This window comes from Panthera onca, chromosome B3 (genome assembly GCF_046562875.1).
Source record: "Panthera onca isolate mPanOnc1 chromosome B3, mPanOnc1 haplotype 2, whole genome shotgun sequence".
NCBI lineage: Eukaryota > Metazoa > Chordata > Mammalia > Carnivora > Felidae > Panthera > Panthera onca.
Genome location: NC_138344.1, coordinates 41479510 through 41499775, shown reverse-complemented (window position 1 = coordinate 41499775; position 20266 = coordinate 41479510). Strand labels below are relative to the sequence as shown.

The 20266-nt window shown below is 50.5% G+C and overlaps 1 protein-coding gene across 6 annotated transcripts in view; it reads right to left on the bottom strand.

Moving 5' to 3' along the window:
* The window catches only part of CA12 (carbonic anhydrase 12), a 51989-nt gene extending 32178 nt beyond the window's left edge, over window positions 1-19811 (bottom strand). For 2 of the 6 annotated variants that reach the window (XM_060618353.3, XM_060618357.3), the window contains exons 1-2: window positions 19118-19806; window positions 14019-14039 (exon numbers count right to left, since the gene is read on the bottom strand). In XM_060618353.3, coding sequence (XP_060474336.1) covers window positions 14019-14039; window positions 19118-19199 — 103 coding nt within the window. In that variant the 5' untranslated portion in view covers window positions 19200-19806. Of the gene's footprint in view, window positions 1-14018; window positions 14040-19117 lie in introns of all 6 variants that reach the window. The other 4 variants (XM_060618352.3, XM_060618355.3, XR_013556319.2 and 1 more) reach the window with 3 other exon arrangements.
* Window positions 19812-20266: the final 455 nt, after the last annotated feature.

Genomic DNA, 20266 nt, shown 5'->3' with positions numbered 1-20266 from the left:
ACAAGGATATTGTCCAACATAATCACAATATAACGATCCCAGTCACGAAATTTAACAATTAGTACAGTTACCTAATATACAATCAACATTCAAATTTTTTGTACCCAGTCTCAAAGGATCTTCCCATAGATTGCCTATGGTAACGTTAAAATGGAAAGCTACAGGCATTATCTTAACCATGTGATCAAAATTATCACCAATCGAGAGCCTCCTGATGAAATACATAGATATTCAAGGACACGTTATTTCTACGGTATTCATGCCAAAACGGACAGCCTAATCTCATGAGAAACCCTCAGACAAACTCAAATTGAGAGACCTTCTAGGAGATATCCAGTCTATATGCTTCAGAAATGTCAGAGCATGAAAGGTCTAAAGAGGCATGCATTGAGTTACCTGGATTGACTCCTGTATCAGCAAAAGTGCTATCAAGGACCACATTAAGTTTCTTTTAAACTTGGCCTTCATGTGTTCCCACTGGCACAGCCTTTGTTCAGACCCACAGCTCCATATCTGTCCACTTTGTCTGGCCTTGTCTCTCCAGGCTTACCCCACAGCCCTCGCCTCTCCACGCTAATTCACACCACTTCTGAACATTACTTTACTGAAAATTCTTCAGTGGCTCTTCAAGCCTTTAGGATTAATCCCAAGGCCTTTGCTGCAGCCCTCAAGACCTTTGTGATCCCCCCTTCTCCAGCCTTTGTTTTCCCCACTGCCACCTGTCAAAAATCTGAGGTCAATGGAGGGGGGACCTAAAATTTCAACCAGACTAACAAGTTAGGCTACCACAGTTTCATGGGAAAGACACGAGACTCCTGAGTCAGAGACAAAAGACAGTTTAATACTCACAGCAGTAGCAGAGTGACATTTGTGTCTGTTTCCCAAGCCCCAATTCCACAGGGTACTACAACGAGGGCCAGGTGACACCTGCACATGCCAACTGCTCCTCATCATGGCCAAGCAACTCCAAGTTGGGAAAACCTGCCCAACTTTACCCCCAAGGGAGATACTGTCTTTATCTTATTGGATAGCAAACAAACCTGCTCTCTGCCCTGGAGGAAGACACTGTCTCTGTCTTCTAAAACTATTTGCTACATACACATCCTTGAAATGATTGTCTGGAACAAAAGCCATCAGTGCCTCTGCCCACAGATTTGCTGAAACACAAGAGACCTAGGGAGAACAAGCTCCCAACACCACTCCTCAAATGCTAGGCTGCTGCCACCCTGATTCTCTAACCACTCCATACACTCTTACCTGCTTTTTGGACCTCTCTTGCCTTCAGTGGAAAGCCATCCTCATCCCTAAAACACACACCACCCATGCACATAAACATTCACATGCTCTTCTTGCTGTGCTCCTTTGTCTTTCAAGAAACAGCTCCTCAGGCAGTCCTGACAGTCACTCTGCCTCCAAATTGAGGCTTGTTGTCATCTCTCCGTGTCCACAGCTCCAGCACACATTGTCATAGCACTTAATTTGCTCCACTCTAATTGCCTGTTTACATGTCTGCGGGTCCCTTGGCTGTCAACCCATTGAAGGCAAGGGCTGTGTCGTGCTTGTCTCTAATCCCAGGACCAGCCCAAAAAGGAATCATTAAGGACTGCTGGCAAGAATAAGTGACTCTGTGAATGAACTGTTATTGTATAGCAGCCAGCAGTTTCTTCCTGTCACTTGAGGTAGAGTCAGATGTACAAACCCTTGAAGCTGGAAGATTGGCATGGGACAAGGGGTGGGGCAGGTGTGGGGTTCATAAGCACCTTCAACATTCTGGGGGAGGAGCCAGAAATTTGTCCACGGGGAAGCCCTCCCCGTGTTGTAGGATGGAGCACTTGGATAAGCCTTCTTAGCTCTACACACCTGAGGCCTGGAACTACCCAATGTTGCTATGAAAACGTAACCCTGCTGTAGCCATCCAAATGCTCGTGTTTCAGGCTGAGATGCTAAGCGTTCTGTTTAGTGACCCAATGATACAAACTGGGTGCATCTTTAACAGGTCTGTGTCCTTGCAAAGAACACTGTTTTTCTAAATATGAATTTAGGTGTCCTGAACAGGAACATTGTTGTCCCACTTGTGATGTTATTTCCAAAGTTTAAGTCATTGTGGTCAAGAGGAGTGATATTACCCCTCCGGGGACATTGGCAATGACTAGAGACATTTTTGGAATCCCAGCTGGCAGGTGCTACTGACATCTAATGGGTAGAGGCCAGGGATGCTGCTAAATATCCTACAATGCACAGGACAGCCCCGCACGACAAAGAATTATCCTGCCCAGAATGTCAGCAGTGCAGAGGCTGAGAAGCCCCAGGCTAGTCTATTGTGACTTCCTCTTCTGGGCGGTATGGAAGAAGGACCAGGTCATACAGTGCAGAGGAGGTTTTTCTTGAAGGAGTTGGGTGCTCTCACTGTGAATCATCCTGGGGCCACAAAGAGGAATAGAAACCTGGTGTCAGGGAGGAGGGAACACAGTCAGGAGGACTCCAGGCCAGGAGACCAAGGCCGGTGCCTACATGGTGGTAGGGGACCCATGGCAAAGGGATGATTGTTGCCCTCAGGGAGATCTGTAGACTGTAATTGCCTGTGTCATTCCAGGGCCTGAACCAATTTTTTTTTTTTTTTTTTTTTTTTTTGGCTAAATCCCAAGGCCTAATGAATTGTTTTTTAGTATTAGTGTTTTCTGTTTTTGTTTTTGTTTTTTTACACTACCATATAATGAGCGCTTACTATGTACCAGGTATCACTCTGTATCTGAGGTTGGCCAATATTTTCTGCAAAAGACCAGAGAGTAAAATATCTTAGGATTTGCAGGCTGTACTGTTTCTGTCACAACTACCCAGTCCTTTTGCTATAGTGCAAAAGCGTTCCTAGCAACTGCGTCAGTGGATGCATGGAGCTGCACGCCAAGAAAGCTTCGGCTACAGAAACAGGTGGTAGGCTGCCTTTGGCCCACGGGGCATAGTTTGCCAATCCCCATTCTGTATGCGTAACATCTGTTAATTTAATCTGCGTACGAGCCCTATGACATAGGTACTATACTCTCATTTAATAGAGGAGGTGACTGGTGCACAGAAGTTTGAATAATATGCCCAAAGTCATACTGCCAGTGAGTAGCAAGGCTGGGCTCTGACCTTGGCAGTTCATACTGGCCACCATGGCAGCTCCCAGTGCGCTTTATAGGGTACAGAGCCCGGGCATCGGCATTGGTTACAGGGTGGTTAAGAGGTGACCGGCAGGTAGGCCCTGGGTAACCGTCCAGAGCTAGAGAGGAGGAGCAGCCATGGAGGCATTTGTGACCTTGTAAACATTCCCCAGGGAGTCTGGGAATCATGAAAAGAAAGGATCTGGTAAAAGACAAACTTTCTGCAGTTACCCTGGGTGGAAGCTGAACTAAAGTGAAGGGTGACTGGCCTCGACACACGGGCCTGATGTTAGCTCAATCCTTCACTTACCAGCTTTCACAATGAGGAAGTTCTTTCTGATAGCTAACCTACAGCACTCTTGCTGTTACTTAAAGCTACTCCCTCAGTTTTCCTGTCTAGTGAGAAAAGCTGCTTTTTCATGGGTCTCTCCCACCTGAAGACCTCATCCCGGCTACTTCTTACTATCCCCTTTCCGGAGAGGCATGAGGCGCAGCAGGAGGGCTTTGGAGCCCTCAGGCTGAGCTGCTAAGCACAGCTCTCCCACTTACAAGCTGTGTGACCTTGGGCACATGTCATCGATGCCCTGAGCTTCACTCAGAAAATGAAAGTGACAGCACCTCCTCCCATCCCTGTCATGAGGAATAAATGTGGTAGCGTAAGATCAGTGTCTAGATGTGACAGACTCCCAAGACAGGCTGGGCCCTGGGCCATTCTGAGCTAAATTGTCTCAATCCTTTCTCTTGCGGGCCATTTGCCAACCTTTTCGAGCAAGTTCTCCCTTTCGCCTCGCTGGAAAGTAAATCTAGGGTTCCCTGTGTGTCTCCGTTTACTTCTAATGAGATATGCGTGGTGATGTGGCATTTCGTTTCAGACTGGCTTTTACCTCTGAAATCCTATCATCCCAGATCAAGTGTCACCTTCTCCCTGGTGACTTCCCCAACTCCCAAAGCCAAAAATAAGCAGAGAAATAAACCCTTCTTTCCTCCTTCACTCAACCAATGTTTCCCAAGCATCTTGCCTGGGCTGGGGTCTGTGCATCTGTCCAGGCAGCCCCTATGGGGAGGGTGTCGCTCCCCACAGGCTATGCAGTTATGTGCTCCTTCTGGATGACCCTCCTTGAGGCTGGAAATGGCTCCTTGCTCAGCCCCGTACCCTGCAGAGGCCCTAGAACACTGCCCTGCTTGCAGTAGGCTTATGCTAAAAAAAAAAAAAAAGCCACTGAAGCAAAAACTTCTCCAGTGATAACTGGACACGTTAATCTTCACTGGAAAGCAAGCGCTTGGCTATTATTACCAACCCAAGAGGCACCTGTGCTTCAGGGCACAGTTATGTGAAAGGAGAACACTAAGTTCCTGCAGTTCTCCATTTCTCTCCAGGGTGTAGTAAGCTTTCGGACCAGGCAGCTTTGCATACTCAGTGTTACTTGCACACCTTCCATACTCAGGGATGGGACACTCCCTCCTTCATCCTTGCTGACGGACACATTGAAGCATCGCACCCAAAGGTTTATCAAGAGCCGGGGAGGTTCTTGGGTCACTGCCAGAAGGAGGCACAGAGGAGTCACTTGTAAGATTGCACCTGAGGGTCCCTCCAAGCTGAGTGTGTAAACAGACCATGGCTCAGAAACCAGCCGAGAGGCTACGCCAGCTCACAGGCTAGGGGATGGAATTGTGAGCGTGTGTGAGTACAGACGCATCTCAGAAAGCAGATACTCACATGAATATGGATGTGGGCGTGCATGTGTGCATGTGTATGTGGGTGCATAGGCACGCCCTCCTTCCTGAGGAACCAGGACAGAGCACAATGGTCAGGCATTCCTCTTCAGTCTTGCCGGCTGCCTCTAGCCCTGCAGTGTCCCGTGCTCACACACTTGCCCACTAGATGCTCCCTCTGCCCCTGCCACCCAGCCCACTCACTTGATCTGCTTTTCTGACCTGCTTCCTCACCTCAATTCGTCCTCTACTCCCTACTCTTCCTTCCAACGCTGATCCTTCTGATTCCAATGACCACATTCCTTTAGCTGCCCTTCCTCTTCCTAAGAATCTGAGAAGGGTATTGATTCAGGAATGCCCCCAGAGGAACCCCGACAACAGTAACAGCCGTGTGTTGCCAACGGTAACGATGGCAGGGAGGGGGGTGTGTGTGTGTGGAATCTATTGATTTTTTTCCTACCAACCACACTGGTCCTTGATCTACATTTCCCATGAGTGTGGCACATGGAACCTTATCAGATATTTATCTATGTCAAAACGTATTGTGTTTTCTTTAACCACTAAGCCTTTTATCCTGACGAGGGGAAGGAAAGCATGTTAATTTGGCATTATTTGTTCCTGGCAAATCTACATTATTTACTTTAAAAAAAAAAATCACTGCCTTTCCTCAAGGGCTTTTACACAATGTCATGATGTGCAGTCTAGGGTATGCAACACCTGGTATAAAATAAACATCCGCAAAATGACCAGGAAAGCACATGCAGTGGGAACCGGGAGACACAAGTTCTGGTCCTGGCTCCGTGCCTCCTGCTCTGTTTGGGCCACTGTGGAACTGTGAGTTTCCCCTGCCTCATTTGTAAGTGGGGGTGGGGTTTGGCTACATCAGTGTCCCATACACGCACACACACACACACATACACACACCCCAGGATCCCACGTAGGCAATATGGCAGTCTGGATGCCAGTTTGAACAGAGACAGGCACTCATCCACAATCAGGCTTCACCGTGTCTACATTTCTGTTAGGTGTCTACATTTCCAGCTGATTTATACCAACAGGTCATTACCCCTATCCCCCCTCCCTTGGTTCAGACCCCTAAGCCCCTCTCCCACATCCCTCTGGCCTCCCTTTCTCCAGTGTTCGCGCTCCATTCACTCTCTACCCTGCAGCTGAGATGATCCTTCTAAACTGCTCATCTGATCACCTCAGGTTTGTACTTGGAATGCTCCAGCAGTCCCCTGCTGCCTCCAGAATGAGGTCCTAACTCCTCAGCTGGCTCACACTCGTCACACTCTGGCCCTGGCCTGCCTCCCCAGCCCCAGTCCCCCTCATCAAGGTTCTTGGGTGGTCCCTAGAACATACCAGCCTAGGTGGTCATTGCATAGGTTGTCCCTTGGCCCCCAGTGCCCTTTCATGCCCTGCCCTTTGCCTGGCTTGCTCTTATCTGTCCTCCAGATCTCAGATTAGATATCACCTCCTCTAGGAAAGCTTTCTCTAGTCCTTTCCCCCAAACCCTAGGTGAGGTCTCTTCCATGCTTCATCTCTCTGTATTGTAAGGCCCTGTCTAATTCACTGTCTCCTCCCAGATTCATAGTTCCACAATGGTAGAGACCATGCCTTACTCGTCATTCTTTAGCATCTAGTCCAATACTTGGCACTTAGTATTCACTCAATATTTGTGGAGTGAATGTGAACCAATTATCTTGGGCTAACTGAAAACTCTGATTGGTTTTTATGTGCATCTTTGATTAATAACAAAGGAGAAAGATTATTTCATTAATGTATTAATTTGCTAAAACAAATCTTTTAAGCAGTGGTGCCCATGGAGGGGGCAGAATAAAAAAGAGTGGTAGAAATCTAGAGTATCCCTACTATAAGGTCCCTTCTAGCTAAAAATTCCAGAAAGCTATTTGTTGTAACCTTTTGGCTCAGGACCAGGAAAAATATCTAGAAACCAGAAGGGTGATATAAGGAAGAATCTTTAGATTTGTAGGTCATAGAAGAATAGACAGTTACTTGAGTTGGAGCCACCAATTTGCCTCTGGGCTTCCTGGTGGCCAAAGCCAAAAGGGAAACAGTCATTTGCATGATTGCCTCAGACTTGCTACAAAATGTCTTGGCGCGGGGTGGGGGGGGGGGGGGGGGGGAGTTTTTGTTCAACAACCTTAAGAGTCACCTTTTCTCACTTCTCCACTCCTCGTCCACCTCCCAGAAGGTGGAACACCCAGGAACAGCCGCTGCTACGACAGCACTAGGCACCATTTGCCAATGTCCTTGTTCCCTGCTTTAAGTAAATCTCACTTTGAACATAAGGAGCCTTTCCAGAGTGATCAGCCCCTGGAAGGTGGGGGCTGCCTGAACCTTGCCCTGACTGTGCTGGTGTCCGGACGGGTCTCATCCAGTTCACCCAGGAGTCACCCAACTGATCTAGTCACCAGTTAATGATTGCAAAACCATTTAAAAATTTAAGATGATTTAAACAAACCATTCCGAATTACACCAGTTCTGAGTCAGCCTTTATAGGCAGAAGGAGGTGCAGCTGGCGTTTCTTCCTTCCTGGTTGGCATAAAATCGAGTGCTTGTGAGGAAATCGGGGAGCTTCCTTCTTAAAGAAACACTTTTGTTAAAAAAAAAAAAAAAAGCTCCTAAATTACTTTGTTTATGAGTACTTGTAATATTATCAAACAGAAAGCATACATCAACCGAAAATGGGAAAACGTTATAGTTTAAAATCAAATATGATGACCCATCATTCCCGTATGCTGTGTTGGGCAGTGTGCGTACCAGCCATTATTTTTACACTTTTTTGCCCCCACTGTTTTCACTATTGAGTTATCAAAAGTAATCATTTCAGCTCCTTTCCTCGTGTTCTTAGCATGTAACAGGGTGCTTCTCAGTGAGTATTTGTGGAACAACTACCATATTTCATTGCTTCCAGACACCATTGATGGTATGTCCCTATTTCAGAGACGCTAAAATGTGGGGGAAATGTGCGTCTGAGAATCAAGCCATTATGGTCTTTGTCCAAGGCAGGCACTTGGCCACATGGTGTGGCCCCTGGAAGTCTGGCTGTGCTTCTGGGCTTCTGTACCCCTCACCCCTGTGGGTGTCGCTGCATAGGACGGTAACAGAGCAGGAAGGAAGGCCCTCCCGCCCAGGGGATTGCAGAAACGGTCTCGGATCCATTCTCTCCCTCCCGGAAAACCAGACTTTCCAGTCCCTGCCTAGAGCCTCCTTCACACACCTGCTTTGAATTCAGCCTTTTTTTGCTTTAAATCTTCCTTTGAGCCAGTTTACCCCAGAGGTTCCTTTCCGTTCAGTGCTGAGGCTGGGCTGCCAAGGGCTTTCACCAGCTCCTGGGGGGCCCTGTTCTGCCCTCACCAGGAGGCCTGGGGCACAGGGCAGGAGGCGCAAGTCTGAGCACCGCAGAAGGCCTGATGGGGCCCCTGAGGAGACCTGCTCCTAGCTCCAGTCAGCCAGCTCTCACCCTGCGGTCCCAAAGCTTGACTCTGCCTCAGGTGGGTGAGGGTTTCTGCCTGGGGCTGGGCTTACTTAGCTCACAATCCTCACAGCCCAGCCTCAGGTTTCTGCCCAGGTTCAGACCTCCACCCTGGCATCCTAAATCAAGGATCAGCCTTGGCGCTTCCCAGGGGCTGGGTCGGGAGGCCAAGGAAGCTGCAGTGACTTCAGCTGTCTGGCTGAGGTGGCTGAGGTGGCTATGGCTGTGGAGCCAGGTATCTGGTCCCTAGAGGCCAGAAAAGCACCAGGGAGATGATGTCTGACTTCTCCCTGGCCTAATGGACAGAGCTAGAAGGAACATTCTGGCCTGTGAGGAGCTCGTGTTTTTTGCCCGGTCCCTTTCTTTCTCACAAAGGAAATGTCCATTTGCTCAGAATACAAAAGGAGTACCTCCTTGCTATTAAAAGCTCAGGCAATTCAGAAAAGCCCGAAGAAGCAACCCCCTCCCAACCCAGCTCACGTCTGTTTGGTGCGATAGGGTTTACAAGGCATTTTCCCACATATTAGCCAATATAATTCCACTCTGTGGGGTGGAGGGAAAGAAAATGGTGATTAGCTGTATTAGGGGCTCCACTAGGCTCTTTCCACACGTGATCTTACTCAATCCTCCATGAAGCAGACCCGTGCTTCTCAGACACGAGTGGGCCTCAGGATCCTCGGGTGGGCTTCCCCAAATAGATGGCTGGGCCCAGCCCCAGTTTTTTAATTTGTAGGCAGATCTGGGACGGGCCTGAGGTTTTGCGTTTCTAACAAAATCAAACACGGTGCTTTTGTTACTGCCACAGAACCGGAGCTGAAGAGGTTGCTGTTTCCTCCCAGCCTCCTTCATGTGTTCCTCTTCCAGTTCTTTCTTAGTGTTTGGGAAGGGCATCGCGAGTCCCAGGTGACGCTGATGCTACTGATCTGAGAACCACGGAGTAGACGCTATTACTCCCATTCGGTAGTTGAAAAAAACTGAAGTTCAGAGAGGTTAAGTTCCTTCCCTAAGGCCATTCAGCCAGAAAGCGGCCCAGCAGATATTCATGGAGGTCTGCCTGGGTCTGGGTTCCATACACTTTCCACTTCTTCCTCCTGGTTTTCTGCCTCCCCCACTCCCAAGCCACTACACCTGCCTTTAGGAACGAATCCTGGCTTCCCTATGGTCCTACCCAGCTGGTAAGGCCAGCCATGAACACTAAAATGCAGGCATTTTGGTAGCTACAGGCCAGGATCCCCCCGAACACACAAACCTCAATTCCACAGCTCAGAAGAGATGAGAAATGAGTATGAGTAGGCAGACCATACCACATCCTAACAGACCCTGGATGTCACAACCTCAGTTAGAAGTAACTGGAACAACAGCACAGATTTCATAAATGATAGTGGGTTGGATTGCTAGCCTCAAGGGAAATCCCTAAGGCATAGGGCTGGGGATTCAGTTCCCTGGTATGAGAAACATGTTCCAGCCTTTTCCTGCTGTCTCTCCTCACAGTGCTCTGTGCCTCTTGGCATTCACCCTCAGGACAGCAACTGGAATCGGGGGAGGGGCGGGGGGGGGTCACTGGGGTGTTTGGAGTTGGTTGGGCCTCTTACCTTTGGTAAAGACAAGAACTATTTTTTTTTTTTTTTTTTTTTTTTTTTTAGTTTATTCATTTATTTTGAGAGAGAGGGAGACAGAAAGAGCAGAGGAGGGGCAGGGAGAAAGGGAGAGGGAGAGAATCCTAAGCAGGCTCCGAGCTCAGCACAGAGCCCAACATGGGGCTTGAACTCATGACCACGAGCTCATGACTGAGCCAAAACCAAGAGTTGGATGCTTAACCAATGGAGCCACCCAGGAGTCCTAAGACAAGATCTGTTCTTAACTAATTGCACGTGCTTCCTACCTGTGTTTTAAGTTCTCCCTTTAGCTCTTAGTCTGCTTCCCATACTACATTTGAGAATGAGGTCACAAGTTGCCTTTATCTATACTAAAGAATAGAAAGTGAAGAGTTTTTCCCCCAACCTCCCCCTTGTTTCGTATCTAGCCTGTAGAGTTTGGGGAGGCCTTGGGAAGGATGTCATGTGTCAGGGAAAGCTTGTTTGTGGCAATTTAGTGTTCCAGAAGATTCGGGACAGAAGGTGGGTGGAGCCCAGAGTCGGGAAAACCAGAGAGGTTTGCCCCGTAAAGGATCCCTGCCTGATTCCCAAGGAAAATCCTTTAAGACAGGGAATCTATTGTCTGGGACCAAGGGGAGCAGCATGAGGAATGCAGTAACAGGGCCTGGATCACACAGAGTCCTGCCAGAGTCCAGGGCCTTCTGGCCACATGGCAGAGACGCTGGGCAGGAGGGCCTGTGAGGGGCTGCAGCCCACTGCCTGGTGCCCCCAGGCCACGCCACCGTCGTTCCAGAGTTCCCTGCACCAGGATGGTGCATCCCTGACCCAGCGGATATCCTGCAGGGCCCCGACTCCAGGAGAGTGGGACGCCCGCCCCATGTTCCCCATCCATCCCATCTCCTTTGAAGGCTTATCTTTTATCTCCCAAATCTCTAGCAGATGATGGTATCTGTTTCTGAGCTAGCTCACATCTAAGGAGCACCGTAGCAATGACTGCTATGCTCAGGGATGGGGCACGGCACCCGTTCTCTGCTCATCTGACATGTCCTTAGGTCATTAGTTCCAACACATTCATCCTTTTTGGCTGCTCTGTCGTTTTGAACACACTAAGGGGTCTGGGGGGGCATTTTTGTGGGGGGAGAAGTAAAAAAAACTTCCAGGGTAAGGACGACTCTCCCAGCCAGCTGGAATTGGTTGACTCTTTTATTGAATATAACACACGTACAGAACAGTGCATGGAGCATCCGTGAACAGCTTGATGAATTCTCCCCCCTCTGAGCACAGCACCCACACCAAGGAACTAACCGTGACCAGCACCCTCCTGGTGCCTCCTTCCAGTCACCTCCACCCCATGAGGGCCCCGGCTACCCTGACCTCCGTCAGCAGACAGTGACTTGAGCGGGCTGGCATTTATCTCCCGCTCACAGGACAACCTGACTGGAAGTGCCCTCCAGTCCAGAGTCGGCGGAGCTTCCCGGGCTCAGCAGGATTGATCTGGGACTGTCGAGCGGTGGGGAGGGCCTGCTCAGCAGCTCCAAACCCCGCTGACGCACCCAGCTGCTGCCCCAGCCACCCCAGAGGGGTGCACAGGACTGGGGGTGGGGGGGGCATCTTGCCTATCAGAGGGTTCTCCTGTCTCCAGGCGGGCCATCCAGGAGCTCAGCCTGGTGACTTTGTGGAGGGGGAGGGGGGAAGAGCTCTCTTTCCATGTGCTTCTAGAAATCCTACCCTGTGTTCCAGGCCTTGGGAGGTCCCTGGTTCAGGATGACTCACCCGCATTTACGTGCAGAGTAGCTGAGGTCTGCAGCCTGGGAAAACTAGCACGTGGCATTTGGTTGGACTCGCCTCATTCAGGGCAGCCCTCACTGTTTGGAAACCATTTCCCCCGAGCACCTATGCCAGGCCCTCTGTTTTGCCAGGTGACGCTGAGCACAGGTGCCCGCTGCCAGCCTGGACCCATCCCCAGCCATCCTTCATTCGTCCTCCTTCACTGGCCCCCACTGAGGGCTGACTCCACATCATGTGTACTCATGTCACTAACAGGAAGCCAGATCTGTCTTTGTGCTCACCCCACGAATGTCACGCACCATTAGACTCTGCCCTCTGCTTCCTCAGCAGGGGGCTGCTACAGAGGTGCCGGCCAGAGCCCGTGGTCAGGAAGAAACGCTTCTGCACCGCTCCTGACGCACCCCCCAACACTGACCCTCCCGAGGAGCCCTGGGGCCCAGACTCTGTGGGTTCTTCCTTTGTCACGTCCCTTGCCCTGCCCTTTCCTTCCCTCTTCAGCCCCTACCACCACATTACTCTCCCTAAAACACAGACTACTCCCGGCCCTGCCCCTCCATCTATGGAAAAAGTGGGAAAGCTCCGCCCTGCCTCTGCCTGTCTCCCCTGTTCAATCCAACCTATCTTTCCGAACTTAGAGTTAATCGCTCCCCTATAACTCTTTTTTTTTTTTTAATATTTATTTATTTTGAGAGAGAGAGAGAGAGAGAGTGTGTGTGTGTGTGTGTGTGTGTGTGTGTGTGTGTGTTCAAGAGGCAGAGAGACAGAGGGAGACAGAGAGAATCCCAAGCAGGCCCCTTACTGTCAGTGCAGAGCCCAGTGTGGGTGGGGCCTGGATCCCCTGAACCATGAGCTCATGACCTGAGCCGAAATCGAGTCAGATGCTTAACCAACTGAGCCACAGATGCCCCACCTCTTTCTGTACTTGTTGCCCCTCAAATACCACCTTATTTCCTGCCCCCACTCATGTGATCCCATCATCTTGGCCAATGCCACTTCTCTGAATCCACCACCACACTGAATCCTCTCCATCCTTCACGGCCCAGGTGAAAGCCCTTCTCCTCCAGGAAGCCTTCCTTGACCATCCAGCCCTAACCCTCTCTATCCTCCTCTGAACCATCAGAGCACTGAGCCACTTATTACCTGTCATTATCTATTTAGCTTTGAACTGTGAGCTTAAAGTATTCCCAGGTACAGACCACAGCCCACCCTTCTGATCACCCACACACTCCGCAGTGCCTTGCACACAGCAAATACATAAGGGATGTTAGTAATGATGGAGCCATGCAGTGCTAGGACCAAGGGGACCTTGACCTGTAGGATCATTGGTTAATTAGTTCAGTGACTTTGCTGTGCCTCCTGGGTTAACAAACATCCAGAGGCTAGCTTTTGCAAATCTAAGGCAGACCTTTTTTGGATTCTGCTTACGCTGTCGAGACCAACTCCTCTGCCTGTCACCACTCCTCCTGTGCCAGTGAGGCAGTCCCAGCCTCCTCACTATACCAGTCCATCTTGCCCATTGCTTGTGACCGTCCCTAACAAGACATTATTAACATTCCTGTGCTTGTCAGTGGACCTGCTACTTGGCCTCCATTCCCACCCCAGCTGACGACCAAATTTCCAGCTCATTGCGACACAGCAGCTGGGCTGATTTCAGGCTGCTAACCTTGCAGGCCCGCCAGAAGTGGCTAATGTCATTCTTGAGCCAATCCCGCAGAAACCCCATTGCTTACTCAATGTCCCTCTCTCTCCTCATGCACAAGGCAGGCATCCCTCTTTCACGAAGGACTAACTGTCACTACCCCTGAACTATGCTTGTTTACAAACATGGCAACAAGAAGTTAATCCTAGGCACACTGACAGCTTAACTCCTGGGGCCTGAGCCAAACTTCCAGAAAGGAGCCCTTTGTTCTTTGTTTTTTGGAGAATAAATGTCCTCCAGAGGAGAAGGTCTCTCTCCTAGCCAAGGCCCTTGCAGTCTGGAGGTAACCCGGGCTCATTCACCTGGGAGGTTTGGTAGAAATCCTTGCAGGAAGCTGGAAACCTTAACGCTGGGATTCACAGTTTACGTGCACAGAGCAGGCTCCTCGGCTTGGAGAAAGTGCTGCGTGGAACCTGGGTGGAACCATCCTTTACAGAAGCCGGGGTACCCCCTTTTAATGATAGCAGAGTTGCTCTTCTCAACCCCCACTGTCACCTCCACAGATGGTGGAGTTTCTGGCTTTCTCATTAAATACAGCCATCCATCTCCTCAAAAATAAAAAAGTATGCAAGATCTCTACTTACCAAAATAGCTCCACTTGGATCCTGCAAAGAACAAAACAAGGCAAAGTAAGTGCAACTGAACTTGAGCAAGCTGGAGAAAACTAGAGATTTTATTTTGAAACGGGTGCGGTCACAAAGGAGGTGGACACCCAGGCGTAAGACGTCATTGGAGTCGGTGTCAGCACAACCGGTTCCCAGAGTCACCGTGCTCCAGAGGGAGGCACAAGGCCATGGGTTCGGGCAGGGGCTCAAGAATCAGGGAGGGGGCTTCTTGATTAGAAGCCTCCCAGATCTTAAGCCAAATTTTATTTTTCTGAATACGTAATAAAATTCACAAGGCTCAAAACCCAAAAGCTCCCGAAAGGTACCAGTGAAAGCTCCTCCTCCCACCCGCTCTCCCTGCTTCCATTAGAGACAGCCAGTTTTATAGTTGATGAGAACATTTTCACGGTCTGACTACGCACACACATGTAATCACGTTCTTTCTCCCCCTTTGCACACAAACGTCCGCATACTGGAAACGTGGGTCTGCATCTTGCTCCTTCCCACTGAACAGCATACCCTGGAGAGCGGTTCACCTCCGTGCATAAAGAGGAGAAAAGTCATCTCAAAAGGCATGTTCTTCGTGGAGGAAGCTGCCACCCTCACCTGCGTTAGAAGGCCAGGGGCGGTAAGAACGTGGAGAAGTTCTGCCGGGAATATAATGGAAGCCGCCTACCCCCTCCCGCTCCACGCCCTTCACAGGTAGAAGTCCTCTGTTCCCACGTCAAAACACAGTTTGGGAAAAGAGGCTGCTGGGCGGCACTTTTAGTACCCCGCCTGACACCTCCCTCGTCACCTCCAGAAGGACACAGAGACCCTGAATCGAGACTCAGGGTGTCTCAGGGGACACCGCCAGGGAGAGGGACTCTCTAAATCCTAAGTGCCTCTCCTGGCTTCTCTGGAGGCCTCCATCATTCTGGGCCCACGGGGTATAGTCAGAAGAGGCTCTCACGGCTCCTTTCTCTCCTGGGAATTGATTTGCAGTAAAGCTTTAACTGACCAGCAATCTGCTCACTTAGCACAACTGGCCATTTTCTACTCAAGCCAATGGTGATTTTGCAAAGCTAAAAGAGTTTTTTAAAAAAGGGAGGGTGCGCTTGGGTGGCGCATTTGGTTAAGTGTCCGACTCTTGAGCTCGGCTCAGGGCGTAACTTCACAGTTTGTGAGTTCGAGTGCCGCATCAGGCTCTCTGCTGTCGGCACGGAGCCTGCTTTGGATGCTTTGTCTCCCCCTCTCTCTGTCCCTCTCTTGCTCATTCTCTCCCTTCCCCCTCTCTCTCAAAATAAATAAACTTTAAAAAAAGTTTGGAAATCGTTGAGTCTCCTTCTCAATCTGTAGTGTGGGAAAGAAGGGGGTGTTCAGATCTCTTAGAATATCCGATGAGTACCTAAGGACCTCTTCCCCAAAAAATGCCTGTAGGCTTGGACACACAAGATTTCACATACAGTTAATTTCCAGAGGTCCACAGACCCTCTAAAACCTGCTCTGCACCCCATAGGAGTTAACAGTCCTAAGATTAACCTTCCCTGAATTAAGAGTTAGATGAAGACATTCAGAACCATGGGGAAACCGAACTTGTACACTACCCCCAAGTGTACCGCTGGACCTTTTACTGAAACAACACTGCAAAGGAACAAAGGAGGCATTGCCGTGGAACCGAGCTACAGAAGACCTCAACCCTCTTTGCTGAACATTTTCCTTCAGCGGTTTTGCCTGAGGGGTTCATTATTAAAATACAATCATGGATTTCAGAGACAGAAGAAAGACTGCCACTTAGGCTGGGCAGCGCACTTGGAAGCTCAGGATCTAGAAGTTCACAAGTAACCGGGGAGTTTATCCTCGCCCCTAACCCGGAGAGACGGGCCACTGCGGTGAGCCTGGAGACCACCAGAAACACAGCTGCTGCCCGTGAGCAGTCCTGCCTTGTCTAGAAGTTGAATTGCACCTGCCCCAAATCAAATCGTAGCCCCAGTCTTCCGCACCTTCCGCTCTCCTCCCCAAAGCTGGCCACGCTGGGGTTTTCCCTACTGTTGTAGCTCTTCCTCTGATGAGGCATCTGTGTGATACTTTGGAAAGCTCAGGGACCAGTGGTATAGAGTGGACATCTGGGACCGTAAAGCCTCGCAGGACCAAGGACTCGGTCTTTAAAAAGCAGCGGCATCCAGAGTAAACGTTCCCACCCTCCTCTCCCCGAGCAGGCCTGCCTGGTCCTTAAGACCAAGATACAAATGGCAGTCTCTGGAAAGACTCAGGAGCTGGAGGCTGGGGAGAGGAAGCATGATAAAATGAAGGGGAGAGTAGTCTAAGGGGGAGGGGGTTTCCGATGAAGGTCAAGGCCCAGCCTGGTCCATCTTCAGCTCAAAATTAACCTTAGGAAGACTTTCTAAAGGAAATGTGTGTGTGTGTGTGTGTGTGTGTGTGTGTGTGTGTGTGTTTATGTTTGCTTTATCTGCAAGTAGCACCTCCTGGTTCCTCGCCTCTAGCTTTAGGGGCAGGAGTCTTTTTTTTTTTAATGTTTATTTTTTTTGAGAGAGAGAGAGACAGAGTACTAGCTGGGGGTGGGGGGAGGGGGTGGGGGTGCCGAGAGAGAGGAAGACACAGAATCCGAAGCAGGCTCCAGGCTCCGAGCTGTCAGCACAGAGCCTGACTCGGGGCTCAAACTCACGAACCACGAGATTATGACCTGAGTTGAAGTTGGACACTTAACCAACTGAGCCACCCAGGCACCCCTAGGGGCAGGAGTCTTAACAGACTCACCTGACCATACACAGGAGGCAGGCCAGGCCAAGGCTCCTTCAGCCACATTTCAGAGGCTTCCTGAGGGAGCAGGCTCTTCCAGAAGGAAAATTTTCCCCTTCCTGGAAAGGTGATCTTTTCTGTTAGATGTTGGAGGCTCAGCTCAGTGCCTGTTAGAACCTGCAGGCCTACTCTGTACTGGGCAGGGAGAATGCCCTGAGGGCTCACTGAGGAAGTAGTATGGATAAGGATCCAGGCCAAGGGTTCAGGGCCCGCCTGCTCCCTGTCCTGGGTGTTAGAACCTTCTCTGAGTAACTGTCGTTGGGGAGGCCAGAGACTGTCTAGCTTTCTATACCAGGTTCAGACAGAGCAGGCTCTGCAGAATTCATTGAAATGTTCCCCCACAGCAACTAAAAATTCCAAGGTTTTCTCCAGAAGACACTTGACCTCACTTTATTACATTCCCTCCTTCCCGACTGAAGTCATTTTTTTCAGACATTCACCAGTGCCAAATGCTGGAAGTTTAAGTGCTCCGGGGGGAAGGCAGACCACACTCCGACCTCTTTACCTAGCTTCACCCCCCTCCATTCCCAACCTTGGGTTAATACTGACACTGTTTGCTTTGACCTTGTCCCCCAAGGCAGTTAAACAGCCAAGAAACCTGCATGAGGAATAGCAGAATAAAACCCGTGTTCTTCAACTCTGGGGGGTAGGCAGGCTGGCTACTCAGTGTGGGGTGAAAGTGAATTTTTTTACTGCAAGCTTCCCCCAACTTGGAGAATGGGGAGGGAAGCAAGGCAGAGGAGGAGGGAAAGGAAAGGAAGAGGGAGGGCACTGAGAAGAGGGGAAGAAGAGGAGGGGAGGGCAGGGAGACAGGGGAAGAGACAGCAGGGAGGAGGAGCTGCCCCAGAGTGAGGGGAGTAACAGGCTTTCTGGAAGGCGAGCCAATAAATGACTGTTTCTCTCCCGTCTTGAGCAGCTTGGAACTACAAGGGAGATTTCTAGCAAAACTTGAGGTCTTGGTGCAGCTTTCTTGAGAGGGGAATATATGTCAAAGTCTGCAACTGTAAAAATTAATTTCCACTTTTAAATAACCCCTTTCTCCCACCCACCTTCTATTTCTCGTGGGCCAGATAGGGGAAATAATATCAAGCCTATCTTGCCAGCCAGCGGATTTGAGTTGAATTAAGAGTAATGCCAAAGCTGCAACAGGCCAGCTCCCCAGACCTTCCTCCTGCCCTGCCCCACGGGCATAGTGACCTCCAGGAGAGGAGGAGGGTTGGAGCTTGCATGCTACAGAGGAGGTCCAATGTCCCATGACCACTGCCTAGTAGGGGAGGAACCATTTCCAGCCATCATAGTCACTTTCAGGCCTCCTATAAATGTTTCACCCTAATCTCGGTCCAGGAACCAGGCACCTACAAATGCCCCTACAACTTGGGACAGACTCTGTCAAGGGCAGGAGCCACCATCGGTTAGCCACCCAGAAGTTTCCACAAATGTCACCATCTACCCTCAAGAAAAGTGCTCTCCCGGCAGCTGGAGAGGCAGGGGACAGGTTGGAGTCCTGCTGTTTGTTCCTAAGGATGAACTAACCTTGACCTTGGCTGCTCACCCAAACTCACTGCCTTGACCTGAGCCTGCAGTTCAGGTCCTCCCCGTCTCCTGTCATCCCATTGGGCACCCTCAGCCTCCAGCCCTTCGGGGTTAAGGGCCCTAATTACACTCAGAAATGATGTGTGTATGCTCTCCTGAGTGCACACACACTTCCCTTCAGGATAGTGGAGCCCTTCTGGAGAAAAACGGTGATTAAGGATGGGATGCACCATCCCTTAGACTTGGAGGTAAAACGTCATGGTAGAGAGTCTCTCCTCCAAAGAAAAGCATCCTCCACTGTGGAAGGTTCTTCAACTGGGGCGCGGCAAACCCCTCCTGGTAACCACGCAGCCCAGAAGGCCACACTCACTTCTCTGCCATCTACACGTGGACCGAGGCACAGTACCTTAAATCCCGGTTCCCTTTCTCTTCCCTTCAGCAAGTTCCCAAGCCGCCCCTGCCGAGCTGGCGGGAGCTCAAAGAACACACAAAACATCTTTCAATCCGAAGACGACATGCTTCCCCCAACCGCAACAGGTCATGCCTTCCAAAAGAAAACGAATTTCCCAAAACGCATTTTCTAGATTGTCTTAAAAACACGCGTTTGAAAGTATGCATGTCCATCCCGGCTCCCCCGCAATGATTTTGCTTTAGCATGAGAGAGAGAGAGAGCCCTGCAGGAAACCCTCCGTCCAGGTGTAGCTGAGCTCCTGGGACCGGGAGGAAAGAAGAGGCAGGCACTTTACCGTGGAGCGGGGCCGGGCCGGCAGGCTGTTGGTTTACGCACAGGAGCAGGAGGACGGCGGCGGCGTGCAGGCTGCGGGGCATCGCTGGCTGCCGGAGCGCGGCGGGGGCGCAGCCTGGGCTCCCGCTCCGTCCCCTCCCGGGCTCTCCGCGCTGGGGACCGCGTGCGCGAAGCCCCGCCGCCTTGCGAGCACGTCTGCTCTTCGGGCTCCGGGCTCCCCGCGGGCTGCTTTTAAGGAGCGACTCAGCCCCAAACACATGATGTCATCGTGCAGGGGTGGGGTGGGGGGGAGAACGCCCTGCCTACGGGAGGTCTGGTGCCCGGGGCTGCGAGGTGAGTTGTAGCCTGACTCGAGCCGCGCTCCGCGGGGCAGCGCTGACCCGGGAATCCAGGGCTCGTTGGGAGCAGCCGGCAGGTGTGGGTCGAGAGCCGCCTGCCTCGGCCCCGCCGGGACGGGTGCGGCTGGGGACTGGCTCCACTGGTCACCGCCTTGATCTGTGGCTGCCCTTAAGTGAGAAGCGCCCTGAGTATAATGCCATAGGGACAAGTGCCTCCTTCGGGACGCCCAGTTGCGTGCCTGCCTGGACCGGGCACACACATCAGGGACTGGAAAGGACAGCAAAGGGGCTGCACTCCAATTCAGAATTTCCGCAGGTTGTGCAGTGCAGCCTACTTTTGAATTTGCACACAAAGAAATTAATTAATTAAGAATAGGTAAATAGGGTGGGCAGTGAACAGCTTTAGGAAGCAATTAGACTTTCCCTAGTAACATGTTAAGTAGACAAGGCTCATATTCGTTCGTAGTACCAATCCGTTCTCTACGAAGCTGGGGGGCGGGGTGTCCCTTCTGTGGGGTAGAAAAAGACTTCGATTATTTATTGAGTACCTTCTATGTGTCAGGCACTGTACTAGGCATTTTGCATCATGCATCAATGTCTGAGTTCTGCTTCCAATGCATATTATCATCACCTGTTGCTCATTTCTGCCCATTTTTCTCACATATCTGTATTCTTTTCTTTTCTTTTTTTTTTCTTTCTTTTTTTTTTTTTTTTTGAGAGAGAGAGAGAAAGCTCAAGCAGGAGAGGGGCAGAGGGAGGAGAGAGAGAGAAGCTTCAGCAGGCTTCATGCCCAGCGCTAGCTGGACATGGGG